The following is an 18,434-nucleotide window of genomic DNA, read 5'->3' on the forward strand; positions in this document are numbered from 1 at the left end:
CAAGTAATACAAACTGTCAACCAAACTAACTGATAGCCACAAGTATGTTAGGCACATTGCCCACCGTTTAGTTTCATAGATTACTTCAAACTGAGCAAAGTTTAGGCATAAATGAAGCAATTTGGAGACATGACATTGAGCAGGTTTTCAGTACAGCTTTGTGAATCAGGCAGTGATTTCGACTGTGTTCTCATTTGCAATGTAAAGAACTACTCAAGCTGTTATTTGGGTACGTAAAGCCTTAAAAGTAAGAATACAAATTTTAAAATCAACACGAAACCTGACAGGCAACCACTGCAGGGACTAGAACCGGAGTGATATGACATTTTCCACCCTGCTGTGAATGTGCCTGTTTCAGATGTAGCATTGCTGTGACTGTGTTTCAGGTGTAGCATTGCTGTGACTGTGTGTTTCAGATGTGTTATTGCTGTGACTGTGTGTGTTTCAGATGTAGCATTGCTGTGACTGTCTGTTTCAGGTGTATTGCTGTGACTGTGTCTGTTTCAGTTGTAGTATTGCTGTGACTGTGTCTGTGTTTCAGGTGTAATATTGCTGTGACTGTGTGTGTTTCAGATGTACCATTGCTGTGACTGAGACTGTGTTTCAGATGTAGCATTGTTGTGACTGTTTCATTGCTGTGACTGTGTGTGTTTCAGATGTAGCGTTGCTGTGACTGAGACTGTGTTTCAGATGTAGCATTGTTGTGACTGTGTTTCAGGTGTAATATTGCTGTGACTGTGTGTGTTTCAGATATAACATTGCTGTGACTGTGTTTCAGATGTAGCATTGCTGTGACTGACTGTGTTTCAGATGTAGTGTTGCTGTGACTGTGTTTCAGATGTAGTGTTGCTGTGACTGTTTCAAATGCAGCATTGCTGTGACTGTGTCTGTGTTTCAGATGTAGTATTGCTGTGACTGTGTCTGTGTTTCAGATGTAGTATTGCTGTGACTGTGTTTCAGTTGTAGTTTTGCTGTGACTGTGTGTGTGTTTCAGATGTAGTATTGCTGTGAATGTGTTTCAGATGTAGCTTTACTGTGACTGTGTCTGTGTTTCAGATGTAGCATTGCTGTGACTGTGTTTCAAATGCAGCATTGCTGTGACTGTGTCTGTGTTTCAGATGTAGCATTGCTGTGACTGTTTCAGATGTATTATTGCTCTTGTTAATGTATCGTCACGGCAGGTGCCACTGGTATTGAAGACCGCCTGCAGGACGGTGTTCCTGAAGCCATTGCTGCTCTCCGCAAGGCTGGGTTACAGGTCTGGGTTCTCACGGGGGACAAACAAGAAACCGCAATCAACATTGCCTACTCCTGCAAACTGCTGGACCACGAGGAAGAGATCATCACTCTGAACGCTGAAACACCAGTGAGTGAGAAGCACAGTACTATTCACTGTACACCTCCCAGCATTGTGGAAGAATGTAGGATAGCAGCTAGGCATGTTCAGCCCCTTATGAGTTTCTCATGGTAACAGCACAGCGGTGTAATAACTTGTAGTAAAAGCATGGTAAAGAGCAGTGAGGTATGGTAAACTGTGGTAAATGCATAGTATAACCATGAGGGGAAAACATGATAAAGCTGCAACAATACTGTGCAAAAATACAGCTGTAAACTTGTATAAGGAGTGCCACAGTGAACCGAGTGTAACGCATTTGCACCACAAAGATCATCATTCAGCCGCTGCTCTGGTCTGTCTATTGAAATGCTGTCCATGATGGAGGTTTGGACCTGTAGGAGTCGTGTGGGATATCGGAGATGTAGGGCTGGACTGAGGAGTCGTGTGGGATAGGAGATGTAGGGCTGGGGGCACTGTAGGAGTCGTGTGGGATATCGGAGATGTAGGGCTGGGTGGACTGTAGGAGTCGTGTGGGATATTGGAGATGTAGGGCTGGGTGCACTGTAGGAGTCGTGTGGGATATCGGAGATGTAGGGCTGGGTGCACTGTAGGAGTCGTGTGGGATATCGGAGATGTAGGGCTGGGTGCACTGTAGGAGTCGTGTGGGATATTGGAGATGTAGGGCTGGGGGCACTGTAGGAGTCGTGTGGGATATTGGAGATGTAGGGCTGGGTGCACTGTAGGAGTCGTGTGGGATATTGGAGATGTAGGGCTGGGTGCACCGAATGCACAGTTATTTGTCACACTCTAATATTTAGTATACATTTTGTTTGTTTTTTTTATAAGAGTTTGGATTCCGTTTTTAGATTTTAACCCTGGAAGACACAAGTTTGGGATAAGGGCTGTCAGGGTTCAAGTCAGAAATATGAGTTTAAGACCAAGAATTTGAATGACTCTCCTACCATGTGGGATATCATGGGTTGTGATCCAGACCGATCTCGGAATGGAAACATGTGAGAATGGAGTTCGTTTATAAAGCTCTCATAAGACAGACAGCTCTCCTGGTTAAGAGATGCTGATGTGTTTTTGTTGTTTTGTTCCAGGAAGCCTGTGCTGTTCTTCTGGATGAGAGTATACACTACATTCAATCCAAGTTTGTCAATAACACTCTCAACCCTGCTGCTGGAGACTTTGAGGTTGACTTCACCCCGTTCCAAATCCCTTCCTCCTCCTCCTCGGTTCTCCGCCTGGGTCTGGTTATTGATGGCAGAACCTTGGCATACGCTCTGGATAAACGGCTGGAAGACAAATTCCTTGCTGTGGCCAGAAGCTGCAGATCAGTGCTGTGCTGTCGATCCACTCCTTTACAGAAAAGCATGGTGGTGAAACTGGTTCGGAACAAGCTCAAAGTAATGACCTTGGCAATAGGCAAGTACTGAATATAGAGGTAAGAGTAATAATACTGCTGATCAATAGGCAAGTACTGTATATAGAAGTAAGAGTAATAATACTGCTGATCAATAGGCAAGTACTGTATATAGAGGTAAGAGTAATAATACTGCTGATCAATAGGCAAGTACTGAATATAGAGGTAAGAGTAATAATACTGCTGATCAATAGGCAAGTACTGAATATAGAGGTAAGAGTAATAATACTGCTGATCAATAGGCAAGTACTGTATATAGAGGTAAGAGTAATAATACTGCTGATCAATAGGCAAGTACTGTATATAGAAGTAAGAGTAATAATACTGCTGATCAATAGGCAAGTACTGAATATAGAGGTAAGAGTAATAATACTGCTGATCAATAGGCAAGTGCTGTATGTAGAGGTATAGAGTAATAATACTGCTGATCAATAGGCAAGTACTGAATATAGAGGTAAGAGTAATAATACTGCTGATCAATAGGCAAGTGCTGTATGTAGAGGTATAGAGTAATAATACTGCTGATCAATAGGCAAGTGCTGTATGTAGAGGTATAGAGTAATAATACTGCTGATCAATAGGCAAGTACTGAATATAGAGGTAAGAGTAATAATACTGCTGATCAATAGGCAAGTGCTGTATGTAGAGGTATAGAGTAATAATACTGCTGATCAATAGGCAAGTACTGTATATAGAGGTAAGAGTAATAAAACTGATGATCAATAGGCAAGTACTGTATATGTAAGAGTAATAATACTGCTGATCAATAGGCAAGTACTATAATAATGCCAGTCGTTGTAGATTTAATAATGTGCTGATCAATAGGCAAGTGCAATTAGACTGTAGAGTAATACTGCTATCAGTGCAAGACTGTATATAGAAGTGAGACACACATAGAAGTCGTATATATAAAGGAAAAGGTGGCTCTGAATATTCCTTACTCGTCCAGATCACTCTCCTTGTAAGTCAGTCTATAGTGCTTGTGTGTGTACTGATTGCAGGGGTGCTTGACATGACTCCCTGTGTGTCCCTGTGCGTTGCCTCTTAACTGCAGATAGGGCTCCCTCTTTACATTTGAGATATTTCCACGTTAGGATGTGTTTAATGAGATCCGTTGCTATCAGCCCAGCCTGGTTTAGTAGAATGTTGCTGAAGGATGCTGTCTATGGGAAGCTCTCTGTTCTCTAGAGGTGTATCAGCACACTACACTGAGGTCACAATGCAATACTGATCTTGATAAAGGAAAAGGTGGATCAGCATACTTACACGTGAGGTCACTTGTAAGTGCAATAGTGATCTTGTGTACTGATTGCAGGGGGCTTGACAGCACACTACACTGAGGTCACAATGCAATATTTGATCTTGATATGAGATCAGGCTATCAGCACACTACACTGAGGTCAGGATGCAATACTGATCTTGATGTTCTCTAGAGGGTATCAGCACACTACACTGAGGTCACAATGCAATACTGATCTTGATACGGTGCAGGGATCAGCACACTACACTGAGGTCACGATGCAATATTGATCTTGATACGGAGCACACTACACTGAGGTCACGATGCAATATTGATCTTGATACGGAGCACACTACACTGAGGTCACGATGCAATATTGATCTTGATACGGAGCACACTACACTGAGGTCACGATGCAATACTGATCTTGATACGGAGCACACTACACTGAGGTCACAATGCAATACTGATCTTGATACGGAGCACACTACACTGAGGTCACAATGCAATACTGATCTTGATACGGAGCACACTACACTGAGGTCACGATGCAATATTGATCTTGATACGGAGCACACTACACTGAGGTCACAATGCAATATTGATCTTGATACGGAGCACACTACACTGAGGTCACGATGCAATATTGATCTTGATACGGAGCACACTACACTGAGGTCACGATGCAATATTGATCTTGATACGGAGCACACTACACTGAGGTCACAATGCAATACTGATCTTGATACGGAGCACACTACACTGAGGTCACGATGCAATACTGATCTTGATACGGAGCACACTACACTGAGGTCACAATGCAATACTGATCTTGATACGGAGCACACTACACTGAGGTCACGATGCAATATTGATCTTGATACGGAGCACACTACACTGAGGTCACAATGCAATACTGATCTTGATACGGAGCACACTACACTGAGGTCACAATGCAATACTGATCTTGATACGGAGCACACTACACTGAGGTCACGATGCAATATTGATCTTGATACGGAGCACACTACACTGAGGTCACAATGCAATACTGATCTTGATACGGAGCACACTACACTGAGGTCACGATGCAATATTGATCTTGATATGGTGCATGAGATGTTCCTGATGGGCTACTTTGTAAGATGTGTAATAAGATGAGATTATAATTGAAGGATTACTTTGTTAAAAGGTTAGACATTAACCTGCAATTCATATTTCTTCATGGAGGGCCATTTGCATGCTTCTGGTCCTGTATCATGATAAACAGCATGTCCTTCAGCACACTAGTTGCATTAGCATGGAACGTATTTAAACAATGCAGTGAAGAAGTGGCCTGTGAAAGTGAGGAGGACAGAAGGTGACTTGAACAGGCAGCATAGCACAGTAGGTTTTTGTTTAGTTTTTTGTAAAGTGCTGCTCTGATTTTGCTAGCTTGGCAGTGTTTCATCATGGCTGTGTTTCCATTAATCATGCCTGTGTCTCTGGAGGGGCTGGTAAACACTGTTCCTTGTCTACCTCATTAATCCTAGGTGATGGAGCTAATGATGTCAGCATGATCCAGGTCGCTGATGTGGGAGTGGGAATCTCTGGACAGGAAGGCATGCAGGTAAAGCTTTAGCACTTTCTCTATGGCTGCTGCTTATATGCCCAGTTTTATGCTGCTTTGCAGGGAAGGGATGTTCAAAATGATGAGGCTGTAAGTTGCTCTCAGGGGTACCAGTTGGTCTTAGTAAAAATTATCCTTGCTTGAAATGCAGCATATGTTTCGCCCCAAAGAAGTCTCCTGGAAGGTTAATTATGCTTCTGCCTTAAGCCTGTGATAAGGTAAATGAAGCTGTCTTTACACCACCATGGGGAAGAGAAAAAAGGAAAAGAAAAAAGAATCATTCTGTCGAGTAGCATGTTAGGCATGCTTCAGTATTCATGAAGGTAATCGTGGAAAGAATTGTGATGAACCCAGAGCAAAGGGAGTGTTGCATTCAAACCGTGACACATCCTTTAATGTCTGCAAATGGGATAAAGTCCTGTGTGGCGTGTTTGATTTAATGCTACAGTGTAGTCAGCAGGAAGCCCTGTTTGAGCACCTTTGCCCCGCCGCTGTACTGACGAGGGCACTCAGGGTTTAAACCCAGGCATGGATTGTAATGGGGATCATCCTGACATGCAGTGCATCGCATGTTTGTGAAGTATGACCAATGAATGCTGTGGAGCAGTGATATGGGATCATTCCAATTGCACTTCCAATTGCACTTCCAACACTGCTGTGTGCTGCACTCTGGAGAGGGTGTGGGTGATACTGATACACTGCTGTGTGCTGCACTCTGGAGAGGGTGTGGGTGATGCTGATACACTGCTGTGTGCTGCACTCTGGAGAGGGTGTGGGTGATGCTGATACACTGCTGTGTGCTGCACTCTGGAGAGGGTGTGGGTGATGCTGATACACTGCTGTGTGCTGCACTCTGGAGAGGGTGTGGGTGATGCTGATACACTGCTGTGTGCTGCACTCTGGAGAGGGTGTGGGTGATGCTGATACACTGCTGTGTGCTGCACTCTGGAGAGGGTGTGGGTGATGCTGATACACTGCTGTGTGCTGCACTCTGGAGAGGGTGTGGGTGATGCTGATACACTGCTGTGTGCTGCACTCTGGAGAGGGTGTGGGTGATGCTGATACACTGCTGTGTGCTGCACTCTGGAGAGGGTGTGGGTGATGCTGATACACTGCTGTGTGCTGCACTCTGGAGAGGGTGTGGGTGATGCTGATACACTGCTGTGTGCTGCACTCTGGAGAGGGTGTGGGTGATGCACAATTACTACTGTATGTCTTTCTGAATGATCTTTATGCAAAGTGTCACTGCTGGGCTGATCTCTCATATTAAACTCTTCCTTTGCCAGGCTGTCATGGCCAGTGACTTTGCAGTCCCACGGTTCCAGTATTTGGAGAAACTCCTCCTGGTTCATGGACACTGGTGCTACTCTCGACTTGCCAATATGATCCTCTATTTTTTCTACAAAAATGCAGTAAGTTTCTATCTTATTTTTTATTGTCATTCCTCATCCTGGAATTATTCCCAAGCACAGTGTAGAACGTTCTAATCCAATTAGCACAGGTGTGAAGTCCAGTCTGATTTACCTGCAGCTTCTTGGAATGTTCTTGATATCTGTTTGTCCATACTTGAGGTAGAAGAATACATCCTCACAAGTAAGAGCTACTGTACGTGGCCCTCGAACTAGAACTCTCTGCTGGGGGTCTTCTGCTAATCACTGGGTTCACCAGACGTGCTGCACCAGATCTCATGCCAGACCAATTATTCAGCTCTGGTACTTCCAAGCACCAGTGCGCTGCTTTTGGAATTCAGTATATAGGAAATGGTACAGGAGCACGTTGTGTCTGACAGATTTAACATGCAGATTCGTGTGGCACCGTTGTAAGAGTGATAGGAACTGTACATGTTGTACCTTCAACAGTTGTGCTGCAGACTAAAATATAAAAAAGCATTATATAGGGGATGCCCAGTATAGGTGGGCTGTAGTATTGTATGTAGCAGGGTAGTATACTAGAGGTGCATGTAATGTGACATTCCACAGCAGTCTAACTCTACCCTAAGCAATGCTTATTTCTTCTTGTTTTGTTCTCTATTCCAGATGTGCATACAGCTCTACCCTAAGCAATGCTTATTTCTTCTTGTTTTGTTCTCTATTCCAGATGTGCATGCAGCTCTACCCCAAGCAATGCTTATTTCTTCTTGTTTTGTTCTCTATTCCAGATGTTCACGCAGCTCTTCCCTAAGAAATGCTTATTTCTTCTCGTTTTGTTCTCTATTCCAGATGTTCGTAGCCATTCTCTTCTGGTTCCAGTTTTACTGTGGGTTCTCGGGATCGGCCATGATGGATCAGTGGTACCTTATTTTCTTTAACCTGATGTTCTCTTCCTTTCCTCAACTTGTTACCGGGATCCTGGACAAGGACGTCTCCTCGGAGACTCTGTTAGCTCTGCCTGAGCTCTACAGAAACGGGCACGACTCTGAGGTACGCTGCACACGTTCCCACAGCTCCCTTGGGAAAGTTTAGCACATGGCTATATTCTGCATTCACTATAGTTTACCCTGGTTTGCCATGTTGATGATTATGCTTTACCATAATCTGCTATTTTATAATGCTTGCCTGTGTTGCATGCTACATTTTTTAAATAATATCCGGCCATACAATGTGTCCTTGGCTTGCAAAACAATGCAGTTCTTCGTAGAAATGCCCTACCACCGCCCCCCCCCCCCCCCCCATACACAGCAGATACCCGACCTCAATCTGTTTTACTGTTCTTCAATCATTTCAATGCTCAAGACAGGAATTGTGCTGAAGAATCAGATTTATTAGGTTGAAGTTTTTCTGTAGGGTATAAAATGCCGATCTGAGAGAATTTGAAATCCAGTGCCTAAATTGTGAAGGTGGTTTGTGTAGGATCAGTTCCTTCAAGAGCAGCATGACGCGTGGGCTGTGGCTCTGTTTGCTATTAATATAGTGTATTCGATTGAGATTGTTGGAGGTTGTCAGTGCAGTAACATCATGGATCTTGTACAGCTTTCAGAGCCACCCAGGCTAACATGGCATGCTGTCCTCAAAGCTCCTCCGCTTGTTTCTAAACTCTTGTCACATGGTATTGTACCCCGGGGGGGGGGGGGAATCCCTTTAATTTCTTTATCATAAACATCCATTCATTTCTGCAGCCCTTGCATTCTATTCCACCATGTTCTTTATCATAAACTTCCATTCTGTTCTGAAGCCCTTGCATTCTATTCCACCATGTTCTTTATCATAAACTTCCATTCTGTTCTGAAGCCCTTGCATTCTATTGCATGGGAGGAGGGGGGGGGGGGGGCACCTCTTCATTAGTGAAGCTTTTGATTTTCCTTGTGTGAGGATACTGATCCCAGGCAACATGAGTATAATGGGTCCCATTGTTATATAGGGAACCACTTGTCCAGCTTTATACCACTCGTGATTCTTTAACCTATTCTCTAATAAGACTCGTTTCTAATTTGAGAAAGAGAAACATGTCAGAATGCTGCACTCACTCGCTCCAGGGCTTCTCCCTCGGAGACGGATGAGTTTGATTGAAACCAGAATCTGCAGCCATCATCATGACAGCTCCTAAAGCATGTGAAACTGTAAAGAACTAACCTGGGAATAACATTCCCTTTTCTTCTTTTAGGAATATAAGCCACACATGTTCTGGATGAATATGATAGATGCCTTCTACCAAAGCCTCGTCTGCTTTTTCATTCCTTATTTTGTAAGTCCCCTTTGTTTGTTTCAAACTACGTGTGCTGCAGTGTGGCTACCCAGCCTTGATATAGATACAAAGGTGTTAGCCACTCTGTACTGTCAGATCAAAGTCCAGAGACTGTCAAACATATTCTGAAATGTTTATAGTAGTTTTAGTGAAGTGCATGTTGTGCTTATTTTAAGTTACACGCGTTTAAGATTATGTATGTAGAGCTGTTACAATGTGCCCTTTTTTTTGTCCTAGATCTTGCTGTGTGCTATGGATGGTTAAACCCCAGTGTAGTGCAATGGGAATGCTCATTGATGTCTGAGTGCAATGGGAATGCTCATTGAGGTCTGAGTGCATGGGAATGCTGTTTGAGGTCTGAGTGCAGTGGGAATGCTGTTTGAGGTCTGAGTGCAGTGGGAATGCTGTTTGAGGTCTGAGTGCAGTGGGAATGCTCATTGAGGTCTGAGTGCATGGGAATGGTCATTGAGGTCTGAGTGCAGTGGGATTGGTCATTGAGGTCTGAGTGCAATGGGAATGCTCTTTGAGGTCTGAGTGCAATGGGAATGCTCTTTGAGGTCTGAGTGCAATGGGAATGCTCATTGAGGTCTGAGTGCAATGGGAATGCTCATTGAGGTCTGAGTGCAATGGGAATGCTCATTGAGGTGTGAGTGCAATGGGATTGCTCATTGAGGTGTGAGTGCAATGGGATTGCTCATTGAGGTGTGAGTGCAATGGGATTGCTCATTGAGGTCTGAGTGCAATGGGAATGCTCATTGAGGTCTGAGTGCAATGGGATTGCTCATTGAGGTGTGAGTGCAATGGGATTGCTCATTGAGGTGTGAGTGCAATGGGATTGCTCATTGAGGTCTGAGTGCAATGGGATTGCTCATTGAGGTCTGAGTGCAATGGGAATGCTCTTTGAGGTCCGAGTGCAATGGGAATGCTCATTGAGGTCTGGTCCCAGTTCATGGAGCTCCTTTGCATATTTCTCTATGGATTCTTGTTGTTTTGTGTTTTAGGCCTATGCTGACTCCGATGTGGATTTGTTTACTTGGGGAACTCCGGTCACCACCTTGGCTCTTTTCACTATCCTGATGCATTTAGGCATTGAAACAAAGACATGGGTAAGCAGAGGAAACTGACTATCTGTCTATCTATAGAGATAAGAGCACACTTCCCAACGTTTTGGGGTGTTTAGCACACCTCTGTGAAGGGAAAGGGGGGTTCAAACAAACAGTGGAGGTACTTGATGAACTTGTGCTTCTAGGGTTCAGTAACTTTGCAACACCTGCTGCTTCGCCTCATCAGGTGAAAATGACTTTGATCTCAGCCCTCCTGAGTACATGGTTTGCAGCGGCAAGATCGCATTGAGATTTGGATGTTCAGATTGGGAGAAAGTGGGGTGCAAATTCTGTCATAGGTTTAAATAAATAAGTACTTGACCATATATATTGGACAGCAGTTACAAAGTGATGTAAAAGCCATGCTACGCAGTAAGTGAATCGAAGTGTGTCAAGCGAAACAGTGTCAATGAGGGACTGGCAGTGTGCCTGAGAGCCATTCTGTTCTGGTGTTGCCCACTAGATGCTATGATTTCAGGGAGATCACTTGGACTGGAGAGCAGGTTGTATTCCCAACAGCATGTGCATGGTTTGCGTGCTGTTGAGGTCCTATTAACCTGCTGGCAAGGTGTTAACATCGAGGTTTGAATTGGCTCTTTTGAGATTGCTGGCTGGTGGGTCTATGCAAGTATTTCTGAACAACACTGTCATGGATTTTGTTGAGACAGCTGTTTTGTTAAAATATCGTATTGCTGTCAAATCTGTAATTGGGTGGAGATGTCTACCTGTCAGCCGCATTCTGCAGCTATTACAGAAATGCAACCCTCTCAGAGCGGACAGGCCAAAGATCCAACTCAAGTTTATAAGGGGGTGCAATCGACCTCAAACAGGCCCAATCAGAATATTAGAAGAACCTTCTCAATGTGCTGTGTACGTTCACATTATAATTAGGGCTGGAAACTTTATTTTCTTTTATTACTGGAATAAATCCCACTTTAGAAGAGCGTATTTGTTCTTCGTTGAAACATCATGACACCTGTTAATTGGGTGACAAGTGTAAGTTTCAGGGTTTTTTTTACTTTCATGTGCTCATTCTGAGTTCAAGTTTCAGTGTTTTTGCTTTCATGCGCTCATTCTGAGTTCAAGTTTCAGTGTTTTTACTTTCATGCGCTCATTCTGAGTTCAAGTTTCAGTGTTTTTTAAGTTTCAGTGTTTTTACTTTCATGCGCTCATTCTGAGTTCAAGTTTCAGTGTTTTTACTTTCATGCGCTCATTCTGAGTTCAAGTTTCAGTGTTTTTCATTCTGAGTTCAAGTTTCAGTGTTTTTACTTTCATGCGCTCATTCTGAGTTCAAGTTTCAGTGTTTTTGCTTTCATGCGCTCATTCTGAGTTCAAGTGCTGCTCTGTTATCGAGGCACGTGTTCCATTGAGAGTAGCTGCCACCTCGACTGTGATCTGAAAGCTCCTTGTCATATATTCATATGAAGGTTTTTTTCTTTCTATTTCAGACCTGGCTCAACTGGGCCTCCATTGTGTTCAGCCTCGCCCTGTTCTTCACTGTAGCGCTGTGCTACAACGCTTCCTGCCCTACATGTTACCCTCCATCCAATCCCTACTGGACCATGCAGAGGCTCATGGGAGACCCCATGTTCTACCTGCTTTGTGCTCTCACCCCCATCGTTGCTCTGCTTCCCAGGTAGGCTCGTTACCACCCAGATGTGCCTTTAGGACTGCCGCAAGTCATTTTTTCTTCAAGTTCTAGACAAAAAAAAATAATAATTTTTATCAATGCATTTTTAAATTCAGAAATTCAAATAGCTTTTTTTTGTTTCAATTGAAATGCTTAACCTTCAGTATTTTCAAAACTCAGTTCGCTAGAAGAGCTGAAGAAATAATTGATACGTATGAATGTACTTATCTTTTTGCTTATTAAGGCCAGAATAGAAGGTATTACCAATATACATTACATTTGTATACAAGTGCAACTAAAATGTATTTTAATTGAACTGTTTGTATTGCCTAACTGTATTCATACCACACTGTATATAATGAGTCCCATTTCAACTGCAGTATCTGCACGTATAATCTGCCATTGCATCTGTGCTTTGATTGTCTGGTTCTTTGGTACTGTAATCGCCCCCTGAGCAGAGATGGAAAGCATCAGTGCGAGCCGCCTCCATGCCCAGCTTCAGTTCCACTAACAGAGGGCACGTCTTTAACTTTCAGATACTTACAGCGAGTGTTTCAGGGAACGCTGCTCCCTACCCCGGTCCAACAAGGACGGCAGCTGGATGAACTTCCATCGGATAAACGAAGCAAAATTCTTCGTCAACGAAGTACAACAGTAGAATCGCCGTTTGGTCCCGGACCCTCTTTCCACTTGTTTCCAGGGCCTTTCCCAATGGATTACAGAGCAGCTGAATCCCACTCCCGCCAGCTCCGTGAAGCCTCCAGAGACTTCGACCAGCCAGGGAACGGCTCAGCCGCTCAAGCAGATAGACGGGACAGAGAGAGAGGGGCAAGCCCGAGCAGAAGTGACCCTTCTGGAGATGCACAGGATGAGGATCCGTTTTCAAAACCAAAGAGCCATCGGGCTTCAGATGCCAACACGCTGCCTTATTCAGAAGCTCCGCAGGCTGCTGTAGACTCTGAGTCCTCCTTCTGTGAAGACGGCTTCAGACTGGACCCCATCGGGGACTTCGATTTACTGAACTGGATAACATCCGCTGCATTGTTTAATCAGCCTGGGAGTGCAGTGCAGGCAGAGTCCTCGCAAAGCATGTTGCAAACTGCTGAGAAGAAGGGTGGCAGCCCTTTAGCCACCAGCACACGCCCACACTGGGATCTGCAGGTTATACAAAAGCAGCAGCTTGTGACCCCGGTCAGCAGTGAAGTGAAGGCAGCTGTTCCAGACCGTTTAAAAGAGGGAGCTCTCCAAACAACATTGTTATGAGATAGTGTTTTATTACAGACTATTTATATGATTCAATTTGCACAGCAGTTGTACAATACTATTCCATCATCAACATTTCCAGAGTATGTTTTATGTCCTGTAAGTTGCTACAATCTGTAGTTCTAGTATTTAATTTTTTTTTAGGTTTACAATCTAAAAAGCTTTCCAGTTTCTCTTGTTTTTGAGAGCATAAGATTGAGGTATGTGTTGTTTTAATGTCATCGGAAAGTTTACAAGAAGTTTTCATCTCATGACCAAACACAAACATATTAATCAGCACATCAGATATTACAAAAGTTACACCAAATATTGTTTCTGCGCTTCAAAATGATCAGAACTAAAAAAAATACCTCTTAAGTACTGTTTTTATGGATCACTGTAGAGAGAGGAAATGTGTTACTGGGTATTTTAATAAGAGCACTTGCTCAAAGTCATTGCAATTTGCGCTTGATATTAAGTACAAAAAGGGTTAAAGGATCTCAGAATTAAACTTCTTGAAGGACAGTTGGAAGTATATTCACAACTGAGACATGAGATACAGTTGGATGCACACAGAAGTGTAATAGTTATGAAGCAATGTGCAGGGCTCGGTCATTATATTTGCAGCGTTTGTGTTCGATGCAGCTGCCATTATAATCGTGGTTCTTGGTTGATACCTGTTATGTGTCTCTTCAGCCCTCCTCTTCCCCGCTGTACATAGATCAGTCAGTAGTTGTCTTCTGGGTATTTCCCATTTCTTAACGCAGCTTCTCTGGTTCAGCCTGAGATTGAAATGCACAAGCATGCCTCTTTCAAACTCTGAATCGTTGCTTCTGCCCATTGTATACGAATAATAAGTATCAGCTAAAATATGACATGTCACGTGATTCAGGCCTAAAATATGACATGTCACGTGATTCAGCTCCTATAATATGACATGTCACGTGATTCAGATCTTACAATGTCACGTGATTCAGCTCCTATCATATGACATGTCACGTGATTCAGATCCTACAATATGATGTCACGTGATTCAGATCCTATAATATGACATGTCACGTGATTCAGATCCTACAATATGACATGTCACGTGATTCAGCTCCTATCATATGACATGTCACGTGATTCAGATCCTACAATATGACGTCACGTGATTCAGCTCCTATCATATGACATGTCACGTGATTCAGCTCCTATCATATGACATGTCACGTGATTCAGATCCTACAATATGACGTCACGTGATTCAGCTCCTATCATATGACATGTCACGTGATTCAGATCCTATAATATGACATGTCACGTGATTCAGCTCCTTTGCATTGCCTCTCAATGCACACACTTCATTCCAGGGTTACATGTCGTATGATTCCTAGTTTTCAAGCGTATTAATCAGTGTACCTATAAAAGTCTAAAGCATCGGAATTGCCTTTTTCCTGGTAAATCAAGCTAGTCATGTATGACCAAACCTGATAGTTTATATAATAATTATATAATTATAAGAACCCCTCTTTGAAGTTACTCCAGTGTTTGCTGCATTCATTGCTCTGTTCAAACTGTACATGCATTTGCTGTAGTTCTACCAGCTTCTATTTTCTAGTAGTGCTGTTACTGCGTATAGTCCTGCAAATGGCAGGAAGTGCAAGCCAAGAACTACAGCCAGAAGATGAGTTTTAAATATAAATCCCTTAATGAGAATTATTATTGTATGCAACAGGGTTGTTTTTATGTTTGCCTGACACTCCAGGCATGCGGTATAGCCGATTCCCATGACCTGATTTCTACTTGAGAGTGTCATTCTGGTTATGAGATGGAACAGATATAGCAACTACACCGTGGGCTAGTCTTCAAAACAAATATATAAGTAAACAGTCTGTTGCTGAGTAAGCTATGTGTAGTCATGCAGATTGTATCAAAGGCATTTTAATGTCTGTGCCATACCCTTCGAGAGCGCTTCTGCTTCACACAGAGGAGGTCACATCTCCAAGCTGATTGTCTCTATTTTAATGTCTGTGCCATACCCTTCGAGAGCGCTTCTGCTTCACACAGAGGAGGTCACATCTCCAAGCTGATTGTCTCTATTTTAATGTCTGTGCCATACCCTTCGAGTGTGCTTCTGCTTCACACAGAGGTCACATCTCCAAGGTGATCATCTCTATTTTAATGTCTGTGCCATACCCTTCAAGAGCGCTTCTGCTTCACACAGAGGAGGTCACATCTCCAAGCTGATTGTCTCTATTTTAATGTCTGTGCCATACCCTTCGAGAGCGCTTCTGCTTCACACAGAGGAGGTCACATCTCCAAGCTGATTGTCTCTATTTTAATGTCTGTGCCATACCCTTCGAGTGTGCTTCTGCTTCACACAGAGGTCACATCTCCAAGCTGATTGTCTCTATTTTAATGTCTGTGCCATACCCTTCGAGTGTGCTTCTGCTTCACACAGAGGAGGTCACATCTCCAAGGTGATCGTCTCTATTTTAATGTCTGTGCCATACCCTTCTTGAGCGCTTCTGCTTCACACAAAGGAGGTCACATCTCCAAGCTGATTGTCTCTATTTTAATGTCTGTGCCATACCCTTCGAGTGTGCTTCTGCTTCACACACAGAGGTCACATCTCCAAGGTGATCGTCTCTATTTTAATGTCTGTGCCATACCCTTCGAGAGCGCTTCTGCTTCACACAGAGGAGGTCACATCTCTGAGTATTTTAATGTCTGTGCCATACCCTTCGAGTGTGCTTCTGCTTCACACAGAGGAGGTCACATCTCCAAGCTGATTGTCTGTATTTTAATGTCTGTGCCATACCCTTCGAGTGTGCTTCTGCTTCACACAGAGGAGGTCACATCTCCAAGCTGATTGTCTCTATTTTAATGTCTGTGCCATACCCTTCGAGTGTGCTTCTGCTTCACACAGAGGTCACATCTCCACAGTGACCTCTATAGAAATGCATCACTGAATGCAGTCGACATCCCTCCTGTGTTTGAGCCTCGGCATCCCCAGCACAGCTTTACATTTATACTGTGGCTCAAACACACACGAGCCTGGCACTGTGTGCTCTTTTTAAACTGTCTGCATTGTGCAGGATGGATAACAGCAGTGTTCAAGTAGGTTAATAAAGAAAATAATTCACGCAAAAAACGATATATTTACATACAACAGAGCAAATAGACTCACTAAATTAATTGAGTGGATATAGACCTTAGTTTGAATGTTTATGGAATCATAAACATAACTTCATACCCCAGTACACCGTGCGATACTCTGATCCGCATTCTACTTCATACCCTTGTACACTGTGCCATACTCTGATCAGCATTCTACTTCATACCCCAGTACACTGTGCCATACTCTGATCAGCATTCTACTTCATACCCCAGTACACTGTGCCATACTCTGATCAGCATTCTACTTCATACCCCACTACACTGTGCCATACTCTGATCAGCATTCTACTTCATACCCCAGTACACTGTGCCATACTGTGATCAGCATTCTACTTCATACCCCAGTACACTGTGCCATACTGTGATCAGCATTCTACTTCATACCCCAGTACACTGTGCCATACTCTGATCAGCATTCTACTTCATACCCCAGTACACTGTGCCATACTCTGATCAGCATTCTACTTCATACCCCAGTACACTGTGCCATACTCTGATCAGCATTCTACTTCATACCCCAGTACACTGTGCCATACTCTGATCAGCATTCTACTTCATACCCCAGTACACTGTGCCATACTCTGATCAGCATTCTACTTCATACCCCACTACACTGTGCCATACTCTGATCAGCATTCTACTTCATACCCCAGTACACTGTGCCATACTCTGATCAGCATTCTACTTCATACCCCAGTACACTGTGCCATACTCTGATCAGCATTCTACTTCATACCCCAGTACACTGTGCCATACTCTGATCAGCATTCTACTTCATACCCCAGTACACTGTGCCATACTCTGATCAGCATTCTACTTCATACCCCAGTACACTGATCAGCATTCTACTTCATGTACACTGTGCCATACGCTCGTCAGCATTCTACTTCATACCCCAGTACACCATGCCATACTCTGATCAGCATTCTACTTCATACCCCAGTACACTGTGCCATACGCTCGTCAGCATTCTACTTCATACCCCCAGTACACCATGCCATACTCTTACCAGCATTCTACTTCATACCCCCAGTACACCGTGCCATACTCTCATCTGCATTCTACTTCATAGCCCAGTACACCGTGCCATACTCTGATCTGCATTCCATCTGATTTGCAGAACTTAGAAAATACTACAGAGCACAGTGATGATGCAGTCTTCAGGTATACAGGTGTGGTTGTTCTACAGAGCACAGTGATGCAGTCCAGATATACAGCTGCGATTTGTTCTACAGAGCACAGTGATGCTGCAGTCTTCAGATATACAGGTATGATTGCTCTATGAATTTGATCACTCCTTCAGCAGATTCTGGATTTGTGGGGTTCAGGTCTGTTCAATGTGTCTAGTTCCCTTATTGAGACTATATTCTTTAGATTGTGAAGAAATACAGTGTGGATAAATTTAGACTAGATGTGAAGTATCCATGCTGAAAATGTAAAACTCAAAAGCTGCTGACAATTTATTTTTCCTGAGTCTGTCTGTCTGTCTCTCTTGTGTGTAAATCTCTCTGTTACAAAAGAATACATGAAATGAAAGGTACAAGGATAAATAGTAAACTATCCATTTCAAAATGTACTCAAACAATGTCTGTCACAGATTAGCTTTACAATATTGAATTTTGTGAAAATGCCTTATTTCGGTTTGGGGGGGTGGGGGATCCTACAATACTTGAGTCAGTTTTGTCATTGCTGTGCACCACAAATCCAGTTACACTCTACAGAAGTACATTTAAAAGAGTAGCAGCAATGCCACACATGCGCATTCTGCAGTTGCAGTGTTTAGCCTTCAATATTTAAAAAGGAAATCCATGTAGCTCTCCACAGCGCATTTCAAACTTCAAACTGGTTTAGCACAAAGCCTTTTTCATTGTATTTGTATTCTGTTCTAAAGTGCCTGAGTTTATTGTTATTGTTAAATGTTCGAAGCGTTTGATGCTGGATCTACTAGTTGTGTTTGGGTACAGAAGCAACCTGTGCTTGACCTGGGTGTGTCTGTACTTTAATA

At 43.3% G+C, this 18,434-nt stretch overlaps 1 protein-coding gene across 1 annotated transcript in view; it reads left to right on the top strand.

Moving 5' to 3' along the window:
* Window positions 1-17,257, top strand: part of LOC121321019 (phospholipid-transporting ATPase VA-like) — a 58,113-nt gene extending 40,856 nt beyond the window's left edge. The window contains exons 14-23 of the mRNA XM_041259916.1: window positions 1,182-1,366; window positions 2,440-2,764; window positions 5,535-5,611; window positions 6,898-7,023; window positions 7,831-8,031; window positions 9,212-9,292; window positions 10,294-10,398; window positions 11,844-12,031; window positions 12,562-15,954; window positions 16,024-17,257. Coding sequence (XP_041115850.1) covers window positions 1,182-1,366; window positions 2,440-2,764; window positions 5,535-5,611; window positions 6,898-7,023; window positions 7,831-8,031; window positions 9,212-9,292; window positions 10,294-10,398; window positions 11,844-12,031; window positions 12,562-13,288 — 2,015 coding nt within the window. The 3' untranslated portion in view covers window positions 13,289-15,954; window positions 16,024-17,257. The remainder of the gene's footprint in view (window positions 1-1,181; window positions 1,367-2,439; window positions 2,765-5,534; window positions 5,612-6,897; window positions 7,024-7,830; window positions 8,032-9,211; window positions 9,293-10,293; window positions 10,399-11,843; window positions 12,032-12,561; window positions 15,955-16,023) is intronic.
* Window positions 17,258-18,434: the final 1,177 nt, after the last annotated feature.

Source organism: Polyodon spathula, chromosome 9, assembly GCF_017654505.1.
Source record: "Polyodon spathula isolate WHYD16114869_AA chromosome 9, ASM1765450v1, whole genome shotgun sequence".
Taxonomy (NCBI): domain Eukaryota; kingdom Metazoa; phylum Chordata; class Actinopteri; order Acipenseriformes; family Polyodontidae; genus Polyodon; species Polyodon spathula.